Source organism: Sebastes fasciatus, chromosome 1, assembly GCF_043250625.1.
Source record: "Sebastes fasciatus isolate fSebFas1 chromosome 1, fSebFas1.pri, whole genome shotgun sequence".
Classification (NCBI taxonomy): Eukaryota; Metazoa; Chordata; class Actinopteri; order Perciformes; family Sebastidae; genus Sebastes; species Sebastes fasciatus.
The window spans coordinates 3,585,723-3,608,384 of record NC_133795.1 but is presented as its reverse complement, the minus strand read 5'-3'; the positions used below and the strand labels follow the sequence as shown (position 1 = coordinate 3,608,384).

The following is a 22,662-nucleotide window of genomic DNA, read 5'->3' as shown; positions in this document are numbered from 1 at the left end:
GAAAGAGACACAAAACAACCACAAAGAGACGCAAAACAACCACAAAGAGACCCAAAACGACCACAAAGAGACCCAAAACGACCACAAAGAGACATAAAATGACCACAAAGAGACCCAAAACGACCACAAAGAGACCCAAAACGACCACAAAGAGACATAAAATGACCACAAAGAGACCCAAAACGACCACAAAGAGACCCAAAACGACCACAAAGAGACATAAAATGACCACAAAGAGACCCAAAACGACCACAAAGAGACCCAAAACGACCATAAAGAGACAGAAAATGACCACAAACAGACACAAAAGACCACAAAGGGACACAAAACAACCAGAAGGAGGCACAAAACAACCAGAAAGAGATGCAAAAACACCACAAACAGGCACAAAACAACCACAAAGAGGCACAAAACAACCACAAAGAGACGCAAAACAACCACAAAGAGACCCAAAACGACCACAAAGAGACATAAAATGACCACAAAGACATGCAAAAAGACAAAAAACAACAAGATGAATTTGTTCTCCTTTTCACTTGGTGTAACCCCTAGACTTTTATGCAGCTCCTCTTCCTTTGTAAATACCACCTGGGTATACATTTGTTTGTTCATTTGACTATACAGTAAAAAAAACATGGGAACAAAAAATAATTACAACAAATACTGGTGTATTTTATTCCAATACCCAATATTAGAAATGTCCGAAAGGCCATCGGGGGACGGTGAGATGCCATATCTTAAGTTCTTCTTGGTTACACCAGAGTGGGAAGAAGCCTTCTGCACAATTGCTTTTGCGGTTTATACATTGAAGTCACATGGACTGGCAAACTGAGTGCTCTCCACTCCTTCATTCCTTTGGTTGTATGAGGATGTAAATAAACTGTACCTACAGTGAGTTGGCCAACATCACACAGGTAGCAGGAGCGCAGGTGCCTCTCAGCTTTGAACCCCTCATGAGCAGCCTCACAAACATTTAGACAGGCGTCTGTTTTATGTGCTAAAATAACCAACACCAGTGAATCAATTAGCCCTGTATCACCGACAGATCGTCCTCAATCGAATAGAGCATCATCCAAATAAAACTCATCAAAGCCTGAGTTGTCATGGCAACCCGTGCAGGTGACAGTGTTTTCAGATGTGAGCCGGTGAACCTGACAAAGGCTTCACACCAGCCTCGAGGCTATTGATGAAGACCGCCACTTGTGGAGGCTGAATAGTCCCACAGAGACGCAGACAGCTCAGTGGAAATGATGCTATTATTTCTCCTCAGCTCTCTGATGTGGACGACATGAATAGGCTGCTGATTTTGATCCACTGTACCTGAGTACGAGCAGCACTCTTTGTTGCTGCAGCCTGAGATGTGAGTGTCATCGGGGCCTTTAAGGGTTTTCAATATTAAATAAATAAGACATGAAATAAACAATGTCAAATATTTTATGAACCAATACATTGTGAAATAATTTAAGAAATCATTAAAATGCAAATGATCATTTTGACATGTTATTTCATTAAAGAAATGTTAAAAACCCCTTTTCAGTGGTCCGTTTATATTTCATGATGGAACTTTTCCCAATGACACCTTCATTCTGTGTCACATGTTATGTTATAGTTAGTTAAGAGGCGCTAACGTGCACGTGATTGGCTGAAAGGTGAGATGACGGTGACACCCCCACTGACATGATAAGTGACATTTTGAGATAAAGTGTGAAATGACATTGGAAAAAATGCCAACATAAAAAAAAAACTTTAAAAAAAATGTGTTATAAAAATAAGAATTCACATTTCAGAATAGTAAACTGAGTTTAAATATTGTCACTATATATTGGCTCCTTTATATATTTTGCTCAATGTCTCATAATCTCATTTCTTTATGTCTTATTTATTTTGCATTGAGCACTAAATCTTTGTAATGTGAAAACATTCCACTGAGCAATTAGATGTTGAAATTACGTTAAATAAATGTATATTAAAGGTCTATTTGTCTGTATTAGTTTTGTTCAGATTAAGGTTGTTCAAGGTTGAACAGTTAAAGTTTAGTAGACATGGGAACAAAAAATAATTACAACAAATACTGGTGTATTTTATTCCAATACCCAATATTAGAAATGTCCGAAAGGCCATCGGGGGACGGTGAGATGCCATATCTTAAGTTCTTCTTGGTTACACCAGAGTGGGAAGAAGCCTTCTGCACAATTGCTTTTTAACATAAGCACTGCAAACCCCTGCGTTTTCACTATAACTGTTTATTTTTTGTCGTAGTAAAATTCACAGATTGAAACAACGCTGAGACAAAAAATAAACAGTTATAGTGAAAACGCAGGGGTTTGCAGTGCTTATGTTAAATATTTACACGTTTTTATGCATTTCTATATAAGATGTAAAACCAATTAATGTGAAATAATTCAAAAAAATATTAAAACTCAACGGATTATTGTGAAATGATTTCATCATTCTGATCAGTTACAGAAGAGTTTAATTTTATTTCATTAAAGAAATGTTAAAAATGTCCCTCTTCAGTGGTTTGTCTTTATTTCCTAATGGAACTTTTCCCAATGACACCTTCATTCTGTGTCACATTTTATGTTGGTTAGCAGACGCCAACATGCGCGTGATTTCATAATCATAACATAATGCGCCTTAAACTTTATCCCTCCTGCTCATATATATGCTGAACAGAGGATTGTGGGTCAGAATAACCAGAAAAGCATGCTGGCTTGCAGACTGCAAAATGTGACTGGATGCAGTAAGACATCCCGGTATTTTTTGGCATAGTGATTTGACATAATATTTATTGGGAAATACTAAATACTATGGTAGTATAGTAGAGTATTGGAACGCACAGAAAATGTGACATGATTGTCAAAAAAAAAAGTCAAGAAAAATGCCATGAAGCAACAAAAATAAAATCAAAATGAGAATGAACATTTCGTAATAGTAAACCGAGTCCCTAACCCGGCTTGGGACCCTTCTGTGTAGAGTTTGCATGTTCTCCCCGTGTTAGCGTGGGTTTTCTCCGGGTACTCCGGTTTCCTCCCACAGTCCAAAGACATGCAGGTTACGTTAGGTTAATTGTGGACTCTAAATTGCCCGTAGGTGTGAATGGTTGTCTGTCTCTATGTGTCAGCCCTGCGATGGACTGGCGATCTGTCCAGGGTGTACCCTGCCTTCGCCCAATGTCGGCTGGGATCGGCTCCAGCCCCCCCGCGACCCCTAACGGGATAAGCGGTTGCAGATGGATGGATGGATTTCACTATACTGGCTCAATGTAATCATTAGAGATTTTATTTCATGTCTTACTTATTAAGCATTGAGAACTAAATCTTTGTCATGTGAAAATATATTAAACTCTTTTATAACCACAGGAAACACAATAAGTCTCCTCTTTCATAAACTGTTGGTTCATCAGCAGAGAAGCTGAAAATGTTAAAAAAAAATGTAAAACTATCAACTATAAAGTTATTAATTTTGTGCTGCATCTGTTAAAGGGAGGCATGGAAACTTTGCTGTTTGTTGTTATCCAGTTAATGAAATAAAACCAATTTAGCAAAACAGGTCTCATCACATACACACTAAATATCCCTAATATCTAAAGACTAGACTGTTTCCTGCTATTATTTAATCAGTTTTTGAATAACAGGGATCCTCCTGATGTACTGTAGCGCCAGGAAGTCACGTATTACAGTGACTCGTCCTCCCGCTCTTCCAGTTAAGCACTGACAAGTAAACCATACGGTAATATTAGAAAAGAAAGTAACTTCATCCGTCAAGTTTCTATTGAGGAAAGTGAGCAGTTTGCTCTGTGAAGTGAAAAAGTGCGACGACATTGAAGGTGAATTCATCCTTTATTAGATCTTGAGAGAGAAGTAATCTACAGTGGTTTGACACCAACAAACAAGTCATTTATACAGATGACCACTCACCGACAGCAGTCAGAATACTGTCCTCTACAAAGACTGAATAGATCTTTTACATACACATAAAGCAGAGGCAGACAGCAGCAACACACGAGCATTAAATTCATTTAGTAAAACCCTGTGAAAATGTTTGTTTTTAAAACATTCAGTACGATTCAGGTTGGATTTTCCATTCAATTTCATCTGGAAGTTGTGTGATGTGAAGCACATGAAGGTTTGAAAGGTGATGCCGGCTCTCGATCTCTCTGCAGACTTGTTTAGATAAATACTTTGGAAGAGAGAGAGTTCTCTTTAAGGCAGAAAAACCCACATAGCAAAGACAAATATTAACAGCTACACGTATGTGCCTCCTAAAGATCCGGTAAGAGGAGTATGTGTGGAATCATGAAGGCTCAACAGATGAGACACGACGACATAATCTACAAACAGACAGACCTGATTAAATAATAAGCTTCCATCACAAGCTGGACCAGAGTTCAGAGCCGTGCATCCTTTCAAACCCTGCTTGTGTGCCAGTTTCAATCTGTCTTACTAAAGTCAATTTCAGTCTGTATGCCATCTGTGAATGAGAAGTGTTTGAAGTTGGGGGATTGGACGAAGGGTTTGGGTCGCCGTCAGGTGCTTCCGCAGAGGGACATCGATCCTCGCCCACCTGAGTATTTCAGGTTACGGGCCAGGACGTCACAAACAGCCCAAACACACACTCAGCAGTAGCAGTGTGTGTTTGGTGCTCCTCTGAGAAGGACACACTGGTGGAGCCCAGAAATATCAGCAGAGTAACCCCGCTGTTCAGCAGGCTGCCCTCATATTAAACTACCTCAGCCAGAGATGGAGACTCTGGCTTCGTTCAGTCACCTCGAAGCTCCCAGGGAGCCCGAACGAGTGCTTTCACCCATTCAGACGCCGGCTCACGGTGTTTGGTTTTGTCCTGAGAAACAACCGCCCTGTAAACTGAGCAGCTGGAGGTGAGGCTGAGCTTAGAGGTTGACTGAGATGAGAGGGGTTTGTTAGAAGAGTCTAACATGAGAGCAGCCCGCTAAACGAGCAGGGTTTAACCTCAGCAGCCGGCCGTGGTGATGTCTCCACCGGAGCTCTTGGTCACCTCCAAAGTGGTAAAGATCTGAAAGAGATGAGGAGAAACACGTCAGGCGGTGCAGCTTTATTATGCAGCTTTTAGGGCGCTTTCAACCGAAACAATCTAGATTGATAAATAGGACAACTGGTGAGAGGAAAAATGTGTTTTTGATTTTTAGGTGAACTGTCCCGAGTCCTGCTTTCATTCAAAATGAAGACATGTGGGCTAAACTTTGTTAGAAAATGGAAATGTGAGTAATGTAAAACATCAAACGAGACGATTGAGCAGCTTAATGTGCTGCAATTATCACCGTACTACATTAACATAATGAATGTGTAACGGCCAGATCTTTAATCTAATTAATGCACGGCATGTATCACAGACAGAAATTTAAATATGATTAAAAAAATGCTCTTCAAGTCAGGCCTCTAAAGACAGACATGTTAAGACTTTAAGCCGTCGCCTGTGGCCGCACGGTTTTATGTTTATTCTGATTAAATCTGTGTCGGGCACAACCAGATCATTCACACAGATTTAGACTGAGAAACTCGCCGAGTGAGGGAGCTGGATACGTTTCAGCAGGAAGCAAACAGGTTCATGACCTTGGCAAAGCTAATCAAAGGGCAGAGTGATTTTATTTCCACCACATATATATAGGACCTGCAGTACGTGCAAACCTTTTAAATCAGCCTGAAGTGTACAGACAGGACGTCTACAGAGTTATTATAGTAAACTCAAACTGAAAATAAAATGAAAATAAGCAGTGAAAAATATTTGTAGTAAACAAGAAACTAAATAAAAAACTATATCATTTAAGAAAATGATATTAGACAAATAAACTAAAACTACTGTAAACTAACAAAACTAGCAAACACACTCTGAAAAGTCAAAACTAAAAAAATAAACAAAAACTAATTGAAAATTCAAAACGATTAGAACCGTGATACATTCACAGATTTCCATTTGAGGTCAACATGTTTGTTATGCAACAGCATTTTGTCATCTCCTGTCCGATCTAACCGGTTAGTCAACAGATTACTGTTGCAACATGCGGTCAAAAAGCAGCAATGCTTTGTTATACTGTGAAATGTTGGAGAAGTACCAGTGTCAGACATCATTATGGACCCTATCCTAATCTAACCTTTCCCTTGATACGGTCGGTTTGTTATTGTGTCTTGTTAGTAGAAGACAACGTTGGAAACATGCGTGAGCGTTGGAGAGAGGAGTGCCGGCGTTTGTTGTGTTGAGCACAGAAAGTGTAACTTAAGGCCCAGACACACCTACCCCACATTAAAGAACTAGTGGCGATGAAGGCCGACTGTTGCGTCGCCTCACGTTGACTTTGTCGTGGCCAAAAAGTTGCACTCGAATACACCGCAAAAACTAGAGCCGACAGCCAGTTAGCACGTACGTCCTGCGCCAGCGTGAGAGGAAATAACTCTCCCGGTCAGCCAGTTAACCGACATTAAGCATTTTAACCGATTAACGTTATCGGTTAAAACAGCCTCTGGCAATGCTAGAGCTGCTAACGTAGCACAAATACACACACTGTTTATCAGGCAATCGCTATCGTTAATCCGGGCAGACAGTGTTGTTACGTCGGGCAGACACACAGCTGACAACCTGCTAAACTAAACTAAATGTGCGGTGGAGACTTTTACTGGGAAAGTGGCTGCATGTCCGCGACACTACACGCAGCACCGTGGCTGCTAAGTTAACGCTCCCGGACGGTGAACTGGGTTCTCAGTTGTCTGTTGTGCTCATACACTGCAGCTGGCGCGAGGCACAAATCTTGTCGGTTAACGGTTAATAATTGGTTAACGAGGGTCGGTTAAGAACATTTTTCAAAATGAGCATCCCTAGATGGAAGATTAAAAAACAAATAAATAAGAATAAAATAAAATGCTGACATATAATGACTGAGTTGATTTCTTACCTCAGCACAGGTCGGGTGGATGCCGATGGTGCCGTCAAACTGCTCCTTGGTGGCGCCACATTTCATGGCTGCACCGAAGCCCTGCGTCACCTCTCCGGCGTTTGGCCCCAGATAGTGGAACCCAATGACTCGGTCCTACAGGAACAACAACCAAACACGGTTATTCATGCGACACATCGTAGGGGTACAATTTGCTGGTTGCTACGGGATCAGATTTGATTTGATATGATACTGCGTGTAAAAGTAGTAATAATCTTACGTTGTCCAGTTTATTGCAGATGATCTTAGCGTAGCACTTGTTGTTGTCTCTGCCAGGCACAGTGAACTCCAGAGGCCAGAACAGACTGTGGAACACCTGAACATAGAGACCAGGAACACAGTGTTGGTGTATTATAGCGTGAACAGCATCATATACATGTAAGCAATGATTAACATCAGTCCCATTAATCATAGTTTTTTTTAAAGGAGACCTATTATGCTTTTGTGCTTTTCCCTTTCCTTTCGTGTGTTATAGTTTTTTTGTGCATGTAAAAAGTCTGCAAACTTATAGAGTCCAAAGTCCACACCAAAGGGAGTTACTCTCCTCAACAGAAACACTGCTCCTGATCTGCCTGAAATGCCTCGCTTTAAGTCCTGCCTTTTCCTCCGTAACATGGTGATGTCACCAAGTAACACATTTGCATAACAGCTAGTTTGGCACAGCCTCAAACAAAGCTAGTTAGAGCGGAGCTGGAGCGAATTCGGAAGAGTTTGATTCGGTTGTTTCAGACAGAGGGATAAAAGAGGTGCTGCAGCACTATGAGCCACTATGAGAAAAATAAAGCATTTCTTTTGTATGCACCTGAAAATAAGCATAATAAATCCTCTTTAATTATTACCAATGATACATCCAATAAAAATAAATCTACCATGTCTGCAATTTCTTTTAAAACATTAAAAATAAAGAGGATAACATTTGTTGTTTAACTAAATCTGCAGTCAAAGTCTGTCTGGGTGTACGAACTACAGGGGCTCATATTACTGTAAAATTGTGTAATTAATATACACCATGTTTTCTGGCTGGCATACTGACCGATCTACATGCACAAACAAGTAGAAGTAAAGATCAGTAAATTGTAACAGAAACATTCAGGTTGCAAGCAGCAACTTGAAGAAAACTAATCTGACTGGATGAGTTCCTTATCTGGTCAAAGGCAACACACCCACACACATACCCAAACATGACAAGACAAACTGCAAATATGTTTCCAGACAAATCTATTCAGGTAAGAGTATCATATCACGAAGTAGAACTCTCTGTTTTAGAGAAGCGCTTCACTCCAGCCAGTCACAAGATTCACACTCAGGTGAACCAGATAGATAACACATTATTCAGGTGTGTGTGTGTGTGTGTGTGTGTGTGTGTGTGTTACCTCGAGGTTCTCCTGCCCGTAGAGCTCCAAGGCTCTCTCCTCTGAATGACCACAGGAGCCGTACTCCAGCGGGGTGAAGACCGTGGTGGGAACGTTGATGTAGTCACACTGCACAAACACAGACAGTTAATGAGGGTTTGTTAATAAAGCCTCCTGCTGAACGTGACACAATCAGTTTAATGGAGATTACCTGTGCGACAAATTGGACCGGGAATATCTACGTACTTTATTAAATTTATACTATACACGTTTATGATGATTCTCTACTCATTTTGATGCTTCTCAATTTCAATAAAGTGTATTACTGTATGACCGCATTAACAAGAGCATCATCATTAATATGAATCACAGAAAAGTCAAATGAATTATAGCGTTTTATACAAATAATCATTGTGATGGTTTGCGTTACTGTAAGTGTCGCTTAACGTCGTTGACGTACCTTGACTGTTGAGCCCCCGTAGAGGCGTCGTGCCAGCAGCTTGCCAGCCTGGATGGCGACCGGCGTCAGCTCCCACTTTCCCTCCAGAATGTCTCCGATGGCGTAGATGTGGGGCACGTTGGTCTGCTCTTCATCGTTCACTGGAACCTTTCCATTCCTGGAGGATGGTACGGAGGGATCAGTTAGGAACCATAGGTTCATTTAGCCCTCAGTCATTCTGATCGGTCCACAATTATTATTCATCGTATCGTAGGTGAACTAGATATTTGGCCAAAGGAACAACACAACTTGCTTGGGAACAAAATGAGTATGCAAGCTCATGTTTTATTTGCTCTGGCAGATGCGTCAGGTCCTGCTCCCATTTGGACAGATTTCCAGCAACTTGAGATCTGACGGGCCAATCGCAATCGTTTATCTATTATGGAGCGAGCTTGAGACGATGACTCTAAAGGGGAGCGGCTGCAGCTGATGTGGGACTTTCTGTTGAAGCTGCACAAACTGGACGGTATGTTTTCACTAAAAGAAGAACAATCAACTGCACTTAAAGCTTTTCTTGAGTAGAAACATGTGTTTGCCGTTCTTCAAACAGGATTTAAATAATAAAAGTTGAATATATCATCTGGCTCCGCTGGTCGCCAAAAAGATGGGGCACCAGTGAAAACCCAGTGGCTATTGTTGATTCTCCGTTGGTCGCACTTGTGACACGCTCTTCACAATTTTTTATAGAAATAAAACCCATTTATTTAATTTTCTCGTATCAGCGCCCACGTTCATCAAATAAAAAGCTTGTAAAACACTGACTGACAACAGACGCTACAATTATTAACTGAAAGTAAATGTGTCTGCTCCTTATGGAGTCTCAGCGCAGAGCAGCAGGAGTCAGATTTCACACACTTGACACAAGAGAGTTGAAAAAGAAGACAACAGTGGAGGATTTGGTGTCAAAGAGAAAAGAAAATGCAGCTATTTGGCAATGTTTCAGATTTTAACCCAATGCTATTAGGGACCCATAATGTTAATGAGGGAATCGCGTGAGGAGGACAGAGTGGTCACAGCCGGTGTGCACAGCGCAGCGACGGCAGGGGGAAATCTGCAGGTGAATGCTCCAACGTTAGAGCGCAAAGTAAGCGCTTCACAGATATTGTGTAATTTTTTCTTGTAAAATGTCCGGTGTAAATCGGTAACGCCGTTTACATTGTTCTGTTGATAAGCGCTACGCCACGCTTTTTTTCCTTTAATTGGTTACAGGTCCATCCAATTGCGTCCAGAGGCATTTTGTTCTACGCCCGTTCCTAACGCACCTTGGAAGTTGAAAACTAACCAAGAGCTTCCAGACTAATTTGCATTCGGTCTGGCAGAAATCACATTAAATGAGTCTAAAGTCATGTTGGGCAGAATGGAGAAACATAACTGTGGTAGTATTCATATATTGTGTACCGTACAGCAGCAGAACAATAAAACCTGCTGATGGGCCCTGAACACAGAGACCCTCTGGCTTTGTCTCAGCTCCATCAGACTACTACTAAGGTCATAAGACTCGGTCCATGTGACCCACCAAGCGCTCTTTTAAGCCAGCCTCATGCCGTCTTAATCCCTGTTGGCCTCCTAGGCTGAACCATTCAGTCATTCACAAAATAGTGTAGACACAACATCCTCAAAGAAACAGCTCCTATGCTTCTAATATTGGAATAAATAATCAACTGCAAAACATTTTTAAGATTATTTAAACTTTAACTCTAGTTTTCTAATTCAAGCAGGAAAAAAGGAACTTAATGTATTTATAAAAAAACAACCAACCAAAATTGTGTAATAATATACTGTATGTACATAAGAGCAGACAATCAAACATAATGACACCAAGCATGAAAAGCTCTTTGATAATTCATTGTACAGCATTATAGAGCAGCTGATATTGTGTGTAGGGACTCCCCTCCTCTCTCTGTACCAAATCCCCCAACGCACTCACACACCAGCCCTGCAGAGAGCCATGGGACGGCAATAACTGCTGAATCACCATGACTGTACCACCAGTCTTAAAGGCACAGGCCGCCCCATGTAATAGCATGGACGCATGTAGAATAAAAAAAACAAACATGTACAATGAGATAATAAACTTACTTGGAGTTGACTTTGACCCCTGTGCTGTCCAGGCCAAGCTTGTCTGTGCATGCGTCTCGGCCCACCGCTATCAGCACCTGAAGAACAAAGAAATAGTAGTTTAAAGGAAGTCCTCGGGGCATGGCTACAGGGAAGTTGCTGCTATTTTATTTACACAAGAAAGAGACAAAACACAAGAAGTAACAACTTCAGAAAAGAAAAAAAGGTCTTAGTTGGAATATTTCCACTCATAGAAATAGAATAAAGGAGTAGAACGGACATGCCCATTCAAATAAACGTAGCAGGATGGTCAGAGCTGCGGCATTTTTATGTGTACCGTTGCCATAGGGACCATTGTAGCAGGCGGACTTCTGCATAAACTAACTAACTGACTTGCACCAAGTCGTGGGCTCACTGACGTTACAAAGCACATAGAAAATGTAAATGAGTCAAATTGAACATCTTAATGCTTCATCCATTGATGCTGCACAGATTACAGAAAATTAGCCGAACTTTGGGCTGGTGGCCGGCGGGTATAAACAGTCCCAAAGCCTGGGGACAAGCTACTTAGCCAAGTAGCCAGCCAGCTGTCTCCAGGAGCTGCGTCCGCTCTTTCCAGCGAGCTGCGAACACACACTTTACGGCCCCATTGACGTGTGTTCTGTTGTCACCATAACAACTAACAACAATTGTCATTTCCTGTTATACTAGTCAAATTACCACAGCAAACAGTTCAATGACTCTTATTTGATTTCTATGTTTTCACTCTTAGATCCTTTTACACTGTTGGGTTATCAACCTGTGTGACAGCTTAACATCAGAACTACCTGATAGAACAACTTTAAATTGTTGGCTAAACTTTGGTAGCAGTCGTTGAGTTTACTAGCTTAGGAGAGGTAATGGTTGTATGAGTGGTTAAAAGGTGAGGGTTTGATGACAACACCGCTGTCTTGAAAAGGGACATTATAAAATGTGACATGAAATAAAAGTGTTATTGGGGAAAATAGTATTATAAAAAAACAGATATTTAAAAGAAAAAAAAAGATATCCAATAAAATCTAGTTGTCACAAATTTCTGGTTACATTTATTCATATAATTATATTTATTTAATATTGAACTTTGGAATTCCCGACAAAATTGGACCAGAAAGAAACGTCACAAAACACTTCCACAGTATTCTACAACAGTAACAGATGGGAAGGATGAACTGATAGATGAGTACGTACGGTGTTGTACTCTCCCTCGATGATCTCATCGCTTTCTGTGGACTTGGCTGTCACCTTCAGTTTGCCAGGAGTGCCTGCTTCCAGCTCCTCTATCTGACACACACAGACGCAGGAAAATCAGAGAGGAAAAATCATCTTGGTGCTTCTGTCAAATCTCGAGCTGAGAGATAAAACTTATGATGCAAGAATGTACGACAATAAATCTGATGCTGTAAAATTACACAGTTCAAAGTCTGCTGACTAACAGTTGCTTTTGCTGCTAATGGACGTTCCTTTAAAGGGATAGTTTGAGTTTTTTAAGTGGGGTTGTATGAGATACTTCTCCATAGTCTGTGGCACCTACAGTAGATGACGGTCAGCACACCCCCAGTTTGGAGAAGCAGGCAGGAGTACCGGGACGAGAGCAAAGTAATGTACTGCTGTGGACGGGGGTAGCAGCAAAACGGATATTAACCAACAACAAAAAAATCTGTAAGTGTACGCTATATTTAGATGCCGTCAGACAGCCGTTTCTGACGGGGAACTGAAGCCGTTATTTCTATCTAAGCTCTCTTCAAAGCCACCAGACTCCATTGAAGAAGACATAATTTTTACCTCATATTGTGGGACTTTGATGAATCCTAACTAACCCTTTAAAACACCAAAGTCACACAATAAACACAAACGAACTAACCGATCAAGGCAGTGGAAGACCAGTAACTTACATGTTCCAAGAGGTAACATTACTGTTTTTGTCAAAGGAGTCTGGTGGCTTTGAAGAGAGCATTGATAACGGCTTCAGTTCCCTGTCGGAGTGGGCTGTCTGGCGGCGAGGTAAAGTGATGAAAATATTCTAAATATAGCGTACAATGAAGCTGATACAGATTTTTTTTAGGTGGCTAAACCAGGTTTTGCTGCTGCCTCCGTCCACAGCAGTGCATTGCTTTGCTCCCGTGCTGGTACTCCAAACTGGGGGCGTGGCGGGCGCCAGCTACTGTAGGTAATACACTGACTATGGATAAGTACCTCATACAACCCCACTTCAAAAAATCTTAACTATCCCTTTATGCAAGATGAAATTGTAAAACAAATTATATATAGTCAAATAAATTTTTTTCAGATAGTACTTTAGTTAAGGCAGCGCTTTCTCTTACACACACAGCAGTCTAGTTAACGCTCACCTTTGTAGGGACATATTTGCGGAGGAACTTGACTCCGTGCTCCTCCATGTGATCTCCGGCGCGGTTGGCCATGTCCTGGTCAAAGCCCCTCAGTAGGATGGATCGAACCATGACGGTGACATCAAGACCCAGGCCAGCCAGGAAACCACCGCACTCCAGAGCCACGTACGACGCCCCGATCACCAGGGTCTTTCCCGGGCAGTGATTCAACGAGAAGAGGTCGTCACTGGTGGACAAACAGAGGATGTCAAACAGAGCGGGCGGAAAACATGAAGCTAATGATGACTTCTCAAATGTACATTTTGTTTTGAAGCGATTAGAAATTTCTGATTTAAAATAGTAATAATAAGACGGTTGATTTGAGATGCATTTTCCAGGTATAACACATGCTGCTCTTGATTGAAAACTAAATCTGACAGTGACATTCCTCTCTCCACACCCTGCAAACAATAAGCCTAATTATACAAAACACTGATAGAAACTATCGTCCATGCAGAAGTGGGGTTGTTATGTGGTTTTGCGTGTTTTGTGGGAGGAAGTGAGCAGCACGACACCATTTGTACATTGCCAAAACAGCAGCATAATCGCCAAAGACACCTGAGGATAATCTTACAAAACATTTAGACAGCTGGGAGATTAACGGACGCCCTGAGGCAGGGCCACCTGCGGAGGATACAAGATCATTAAAAGGGTGTGTTTGTGTTTTCAGAGATCACATACTATGGCAAGAGACACTTCTTCAGACATCTGCTGAATCAAGCGTCTGGTCTTAAAAATGAGCTGTGGATGGGGCTTCCAGTAACACAGCCTGTCATTAGATAGGGCTGCTGTTGTTACAGCAACCGGCACTGCGCTCTCACCTGGTGATACAGTACTCCTTGTCTCCAGGGATGCCCAGGTAGCGCGGCCTCTCTCCTGTAGCCAAGATAAACTTAGCCCCCGTGTAAAACGTCTCCTTCCCACGTTTGTTTGTCGCCTGTCAGAAAATACAAACAGAAGCTTCTGAGATACTATCTCTTGTTCTTCTTTGGGGTGCAGCTAGTGATGTGATCACAAGTACAACAGAAATGCTGAAAGGCAGCCAAAGAAAAGTTTAACTGTTTGGCAAAGCCTGTTCAAGACAAACAAAACAAAAAAATACGTTGCTGCGACAGGCTAGACAACATTTCAAAAGCAGACAGCTTATCACGGTTAGTGATGACTCTTAAGATAGCAACTTGACCATGTGAAAAGGGAAGGTCTTGTTCAATGTCAACATTAAAAGTTACAAATGCTGTTTGTCAAGTCTCCTAGGTACAGTAGAAACTGCTTATAGTGATCACGTCTGTCCGGGTCAAATGGATGATTATTACAATCCAATTTGTTTTCTTTTTCTTTATTTCTCATGCAGCTAACCATGTAATTGATGGTTGTATATTTATCACATGAATACAAAGTAATGCTGCCGATTCTTCTGCCTTTTCCCTCACCGAGGGTGAGGCATTGCCGTTTTTGGCCGACTATGTGTCACTGCAGTGCAGCCGTTGCATGCAGATGATCGGCGCCCCTTTGCTGGGGCTTCTTGCTCGCTCATCCGGTGAATGGCATGGAGGGAGCCGGGTGCCGTTCGTCTGCATACCGCTGCAGACAAACGGCAAAGCATTCGGTACTCTGCAGATCCTCAACCGGCTCTGCTCCACCGCAGTGCCGGTTGAGGATTGGAATGCTTCGAAACTGAAGCTTCGACCATTGCCATGGTAATCGACCTCCAAATCAGTATTTGAATGCTGATGAAAAACACAGGTTGGATGATTAAGAATGCAGCTTTGCAGTTGAGTCCTCCCGACTGCGCTCATTAATGATGCGCAGTCAGTCGCACCCACCGGTCCGTTATGAGAGCCAATCCACTCAACATGTAAAAAATATGCGTTACTCAACCACCCGACCAGCAAACCGCCAACTTTATACATTATAGTAGCTCAATTGTCAGGACTGAAACAAGAAGGACAGAGACGGACTGAGCGTTTAATATTTTTATAATACAACATTAAATTAACGTTAGTCTGACGTAGTTTTAAGATGTTTTTCCATATGTTGTCTTGTATGAAAAGACCCAAAAAGAACACCGTTAGTCGACTACTTGATTACTATAAGTGAATATTTAAACAGCATTTATATAGGATTGATTCTGTCCCAAGCTTTTTGATCACTATAAGCGGTTTCTACTGCACATTGAATGCTCCTTTATATCTATAAGTACTCACCTTGATTTTGTTTGGTTCAACGAACTCTGCATAGGCATTGACATAGTTGACGCTCTTTTCTCTCAGTGCCACCCTGTAGCCCCAGTTCAGTGAGCCGATGTAGTTGTTCACCGCCGTCTTCATCGTGTCCCAGTTGTGCTTCACTGAGTACAGACAGACAGACGGCCGTTAATAGAATCAGTGGAATGCCAACAAGTGACTATTGACGAGGCTTGCCTCTGATTTACCGCGGCAAACCGGTGCGACGTCCCCCCTTCGTGACCTCCGGGGTCGGAGCTCTGAGTCCTCACCTTTTTCGTCAAACTCCCAGCCGAACATGCGTGCGTCCTGCATGGCGGTGCCCAGCACGGCCGTCTGGTGCATCAGCTTCTTGGGAATGCAGCCGACATTCACGCAAGTTCCACCGAGACCTGATGAACACATTAACAACACGTGAAACTGATCAGTCACCGACCAAATTAGATTCAAATATATACACACTGTACACATCCTCAAGTGGAAGAATCTTACCCCAGGTGGCTCCCTTTGGTGTGGGAATAACATAGTCCAGTACCATGACCTTCTTCCCCAATAAAGAAGCTTCCTATTGTCAACAGAGCCAATGTTATATAAATCTGTAATTTACTAATATTCTGTGTGCAGTTAATGGCTTAGAACACACTGTGAATGTGTTGCATTTAATTGTGTCACCTTTGAGCAGGCCAGGCCTCCAGATCCTCCTCCGATGACGATCAGGTCATAGTCATAAGCTTCATCTTCTCCCTTCAGTAGCTGCTGCAGGCTGCCGTCTTTATGAGCCTGCCGGAAACATTAACATAAAGTTACATCAATACAGAACTTATGTGTGTTGATCATGTAGTAACAATATGATATATAATTAATTTTCAAATATCAAAAATAGCTAGAATGACTTAAGTAGTCAGATATGCAACAGAGCTTTCTCATAACAGCTGTTATTATTAACAAGTGTCTCGGTTAAGCTTTGCTATATCAATACGAATCCATTATTTACTCTGGGAAGTGAATAGTGAAGCGAGAGAGAGAGGCGGCGACGGGAGCAAGTAACATTTTTGACTCCGGCCCAAGCAGGAAAAGTTAACATTGTTTGGTTTGTCCGTTCTGGGCTACTGTAGAAACATGGCGGTGCAACATGGCGGACTCCGTTGAGAGGACCCGCTCCCTATGTAGATATAAACAGCTAAATCTAAGCTAACGAAAACACAACACTTCTTATTATCAGGTGATTATACACTAATGAAAACACACTTATTAATATTATATTCCATTTCTGCCAATAGATGCCCCTAAATGTTGCACACTGGTCCTTTAAGTGGAAAAGAGCGAATAGCTTGTAGTGGTTGAATTAACTGAAAAAGTTACTGTACTGTGTCTGTCAACAACAGCTCTCATGTTTCTAGTGTTTGCTCTCAAGGCACCTGCATGGCATCCTGGCATGACCTCTTGGCAGACCTACATGTTTTGGTTACACCCCTCACATTCCTGCTATGCCTGCTGTGACAAAGATTTACCAAGTATGCTGTTGTTGTTTGGTTGAGAGGGAAGAACACACTGAACTTCATGAGTCATTTTTACACACAAAAAACAAAACGAGTGGGTTGAGCTCTTTTGAGCAGTTTCTGGAAGTTTCTGGAATCTGAATAAGCCACGTGATTGAGTAAAATTTCATGGCCATCATCTACTGAGGAGATATGCAACATTTACAGTGATGTACAGTATAACACCAAAGAGGAAAAATCCCTTTAAGACAGTCAATTAGAGACACATTTGCTCCTCACCTGCAGTGTTTTGTCACAGCCGCCAACGTGCTTCTTGTTGATGAAGACATTAGGAACGCTTTTCTGTCCGGTTATCTCGAACAGCATATCCTGGTAGTTGGTTCCATCCTCTGGACAGAAGGGTTCATGTTGTTAGTGCAAGTTAATAGGGTTGTTTAATATTAACCATCCGTTAAATACATCTGCTTTTCATATGGTAATCAGCATGAGTAATATACAAAGAATAGGCAAAAACAATAAAAGGGGAAGCATGACGCGACACAAAATGTTTCTTTCATCATTCTCTATATCAGCAAACCTCAAAGTGTCTGTCTGTGATTACAACATGGCCACATACTACAAGTACAAACAGAAGCTGAGCTCAAATAGTCACCTACTTCTCAAAAGTTCAACCCATGGTTAAGTCTGTTACGCCAGTCGGAGTCTACCAGTAACACAAAGCACCACTTAGAGCTGCATTGATTAGCTGTCAACTGTACAATTAATCGCCAACTATTTTGATAATAGATTAATCCCTTTGAGTATTTTTTTTAAGAAATAAAAAGTCAAAATTCTCTCATTCCAGCTTCTTAAATGTGAATATGATCTGGTTTCTTTACTCCTCTATGACAGTAAACTGAATAATTCTGATCCATCATAATGGTGTTGATGAATCATAAACATCCCTATATACTTCCTTCAACATACAGCCGAGTCTGTGACATAAATAACCCGGAGCAGAGAGGTTACGGAGATGTGGCACGAGGCCAAGGTATCTTCAGTGAGTGACTCAGCATGTTTTGTGCTGCTGCAAAGTAAGACAACAGCACAGTCCGGGGTTAACACAACATCCCCCCTTTATCATATACGGAGGACAGTTTTCAACTGTGTAGACGCACACTCAAGCATGACAATGCATTTTATATTTACATCAAATTAAGCACCGGTAACATACGAGGCATGTATATGCAGGTTTATAACACTATAATGTAGTTGTATAAGCAGATATAAGGAGGACATTTATAGCCGTTTATTATTATTATTATTATTATTATAGTACAGTATTAGTCTCCATCTTACCCATGAGATCCAACTCCACCACATTACACTCGATTTTCAGCTCCTTGAACAATTCTTTCACCTACAAAGAAACAGAAATCAATTTCCTCAGACACGTTACACATTGTTCACACAATACAGCACCCGAAACACCCTTTTCCTATTAGCAAAGAGTCTCAGGACACTGAAATACAACCCTTTAATCAAGTTAACTGTTAGCTAACCCTCTCTATTAAGTCTCAAAAACACTATTTAATTAATAGTCCACATGCAAAGATTAACTCAGTCAATACTTTATTTAATTTACAGAGATGTGTCCTCTCAAAGTAGTGCTATGATGTTGGATGTTACAGTTACTGTGATAAATCGCAATATATTGAATCGTAACTCCAATATCATGATATGTATCGTATCGACAGATTATTACCAATACACAGCCCTGTTGGCTACAAGAAACTAAATAAAACTTAAAAGAAACAAGTGCTTTTTTTTGGGTAATTTTTTGAGAAACCCACTACAGTAATCTCTGAGTAGACAGTAGTAGTATCTTTTCTTTTTTTTATATATATATATATTTAATTGATTTACTCATTATTATTATTTATATATATATATATATATATATATATATTTATTTCAAAATGTATATGTATGTGTTTGTATGTAGGTATGTATATATATTTCAAATTTTTATTTTTTTCTCTCATTATTTATTTATTTTTTCTATTTTCATTTATATGTATGTATATATATATATATATATATTAAATTATAATTTTTTATTTTCTTCTCTTCTTATTATTTCATATCTGTGGCTGTTTGTGTGTATGTTGTAGTCAGGTATGATTGATTGATTGATTGATTGATTGATGTGTTCCCTGTATAGTGACTGTTCTAATGATTGACAATTAATAAAAAAGCCCCTTGAAGAAGACTGTCACTCAGTAAACAGGATGTGTGCTTATTAAACGTTAAGTTAGCTATTAACTCTATATTATATAACCAACATTAGCTAACTTTACTAAGAAGTGCTACAACATTTACATGATAGTTTTGCAGCTAATTAACGACATTATCACCAACTAATATGAGCTAAACTCTGTTAAAACTGTGACACGTGTTGTGTGTGTGTTTTTGGCTAATTATATATTAGCATTCAGCCTCCAGCAACTAGACGGAGCCCGTGTTCACTTAAAGTCACTGTAACGTGAGACGGAACGCCAGCCATTAGACGGAGCCCGGGTGTAAAGATGGAAGTTTACGACTCATTTAAGTTAAACAACGTCTATATATATATATTGATATCTTACCTTGACACAGTACGGACAGTAGCTTTTACTGAACACCATCACCTGATTGGTGTCGATAAGCTGCTGTATCCGAGTTTTGAGCTCATTCTTCCCGCTGTCAGGTTGGATGGGAGGCATGATCAGAGTGTATCCGTCCGCCAATGAGAGAATAAAGAGCTCCGGTTAACGGGAGAATAAAGAAAAACACAGATTAAACCGCACCGACTCTCTGTTAGTAAATGTCCGGATGTCTGCCGGTTGTTTCTCCAACAGAAGATACTAGATAGAAGCAGCTGAGCCGCGGGTTTGACCCATGGATGTAGGTGTGACCTCCTTGGTTCCTGGTTCGTCTCCCTCCGCCGGCTGCAGCTCGTCTGTCTGTCTACCAACCGCGCCAAACGTCTTTTAGCGTTTCTTGTCTTGCTACGTTTGGGTGCGCTCGATCTGAGTCACCGCATAGTCCGTTGGTTATCATTGTGAGTAAGGATAACTCCGCCCATGCGGTCAATGCCGGTCTACAAAAACGTACATATCTACATAAACGTCACAGGGTTGCCTATTTACATGCCCTAAAAGCACAGGACCTAATAAACACATTCAACATGAAAATAGGATTGATTTTTTTGTTTTTTTATATATTTCTTATCCTGTCCTTACATTTTATTTATTGTATAATTTATATATATATATATATATATATATATATATATATATATATATAATTATGTTTTATATTTTTGTTATACTGTAAAATATTTTTCCAGAATTGTAATGAAAAATCTGAACATGCAAATATATTGTACTGAACTTTTGAAATAAAGTATTTAAAAAAAAATAGATAATTTTTTTTATCTATTTTTGTTTTTATATATCTTTCCCTGTCCTTATAGTTTATTCGTTGTATAATTTATATTATTTATTTTTACATTATTTTTATACTGTAAAATATTTTTGCAGAATTGTAATGAAAAATCTGAACATGCAAATATAGAGTATTAATAAAGTATTATAATAATTTTATTATAATATGCATTTTATTAATGAATTTAAACAGTATAGCACCATCATATCCTATATTAAAAACAAAAAAGCCATTAAGATTTATAAATTATTAAATGATTATAATATGATGTATATAATAAAAACAAAATATACACAAACTCTGGCATTATGAAATGTTTATGTAATTATTTTCGTTTTGTTTTGTTTTTTGTTCAACTGTCTATGTATCTGTGACTCTGTTAACGAGCATGAGTTCAATAAAGAAAGAATAAAAAATATAAATAAATAAATAAGTAAAAGTACAGGAACTAATTATTCCCCAGAAACAATCTTACTAAAACCAAAGTATTTAAATAGACCTGTCTTTATATATATAGAGAAAAAATGAAGACCTCATACTAGTTTGGAAGATGATGACAAAAATAACCGGGCCTAAAGGCGCCTAGAGACAGCTAATCCTAAATTAAGAAAAAAGTGAAGCAAAGAAAAGCATGAAGCATTATTTGTATTACAGATAAATATTCATAGAAACCGAATGTAAATAGATAATTGTTAAGCTCTGAGCATTACAGATTTCTATTCTTACTTATGAGTGTTGAGCAAATAGTTGGTTATCTAGCGCCATCTGCCTGTGAAAATAGTCTATCACAAGTAACAGGTGTGTTTCCCCATACGGCTTCTAACTATTTGAAGACAAAAAAATTTGATGATGAATGTTTTACTAATTTTAGCCAAATTCTTTATTCATTACGGAAATTTCTTAAAGACCCCGCCCATCTTCATGTGCTTTTAGTCCCTGAAATTAATGAAATCCAAATATGCCAAAGATCTATATTATATTACTTGAAAGTTATCTGACCCGATAACTAACAATCGCTTAATCTTTTCTTTTTCATTTTCTTTTATTTTTGTAATTTTTCTTATATTTCTTAAATTTTTTTTTTCTTTTCAGTTTTTGTTTAATTTATTATCATTACTATTATTGATGTGCTTGAATGTTTGTTAACTTCTATGTTTTGTGCCCGAGGACCCCCTTGAAAACGAGATGGTGCATCTCAAGGTGGTTTATCCTAATTTTGAAATGAAAAATAAAAATGAAAATGTAATGCATGATAACAATAATAAACAGGCTGAGCAGCAGGACGCTGCAGATCATCTTCTCCCAGTGAGAGAACACAGCACAACTTCCATTACCTTATTGTTGAAAGTTACTAAACAAATAAATATCTGTTACAGCTAGCTGTTATTCACCATCTGTTATTGATTGTCATACTGTCAGTGTTTGTGTGCTTGAAAGAAAACTCAGTTGTTAACACTGGTATTAAGAATAAAGACCACTAGAGGGAGCTCAGGTCAGGTCATCTTGCTTACTTTAAGTGGATTTTCCAACAGGTCTCCTCAAGGTCAGCTGCTACCAGCATAACACACCTGAAAGTGTGTTATGCTGTGTGTGTAATATTATTATTGCACCCACTTCCGATGTTTTTAGGTCATTGGATGGGCATATTATCTGCCGGCTTCTCAGGGCGTGAAAGACACCGTGAGCCTGGAACACACCGATCGACATCCATCCAACCCCGGGAGCTGGCTTTAAAGATCTTTATTTAAAGGTCTCATATTATGCTAATTTTCAGTTTCATTCTTGTATTTTACGTTTTGAGTAAAACATGTTTACATGCTGAAATGTTAAAAAAATACTTCATTTTCCTCAAAATGTCTGCCTGAATATGCCTGCATTTACCCTCTGTCTGAAACGCTCCGTTTTAGTGCATTTCAACGGAATGCAACGGAATTGCGTTGCTAGGCAGCAGCTCGGGTCCATGTTTACATCAGCTGATGTCATTCACATACACTGCAACCGTAAATAAACTGGGACACATTTAGTATGTTTACGTTTAAAACCATGTAAAATGGTCTAAATATTGTAGATTTGTGACATCACAAATGGACAGAAATCCTGACAGCTTGTTCCAAAGGCACGGTTTCTGAATAAGGGCTGAGTGTATTTCTCCGTGGATTGAGCATTTTGATACT

General features: G+C 39.9%; 1 protein-coding gene across 2 annotated transcripts; it reads right to left on the bottom strand.

The window, feature by feature from the left end:
• Positions 1–3,823: 3,823 nt before the first annotated feature.
• txnrd3 (thioredoxin reductase 3) lies at positions 3,824–20,153 on the bottom strand. 2 transcript variants are annotated; one of them, XM_074642405.1, is made up of 16 exons: positions 19,648–20,153; positions 18,359–18,419; positions 17,300–17,409; positions 16,194–16,301; positions 16,014–16,086; positions 15,794–15,913; positions 15,504–15,646; positions 14,121–14,236; positions 13,261–13,486; positions 12,101–12,193; positions 10,895–10,971; positions 8,777–8,933; positions 8,338–8,445; positions 7,185–7,280; positions 6,926–7,060; positions 3,824–5,034 (listed from the first exon to the last, which is right to left on the bottom strand). In XM_074642405.1, exons 1-16 carry the CDS (start codon positions 19,762–19,764, stop codon positions 4,972–4,974), a joined length of 1,803 nt encoding a protein of 600 aa, XP_074498506.1. In that variant the 5' UTR covers positions 19,765–20,153; the 3' UTR covers positions 3,824–4,971. The 2 variants fall into 2 exon arrangements, with proteins under 2 accessions (XP_074498506.1, XP_074498450.1); XM_074642349.1 differs by having other exon boundaries at positions 15,731–15,913; positions 19,648–20,108.
• Between the last annotated feature and the right edge of the window lie 2,509 nt (positions 20,154–22,662).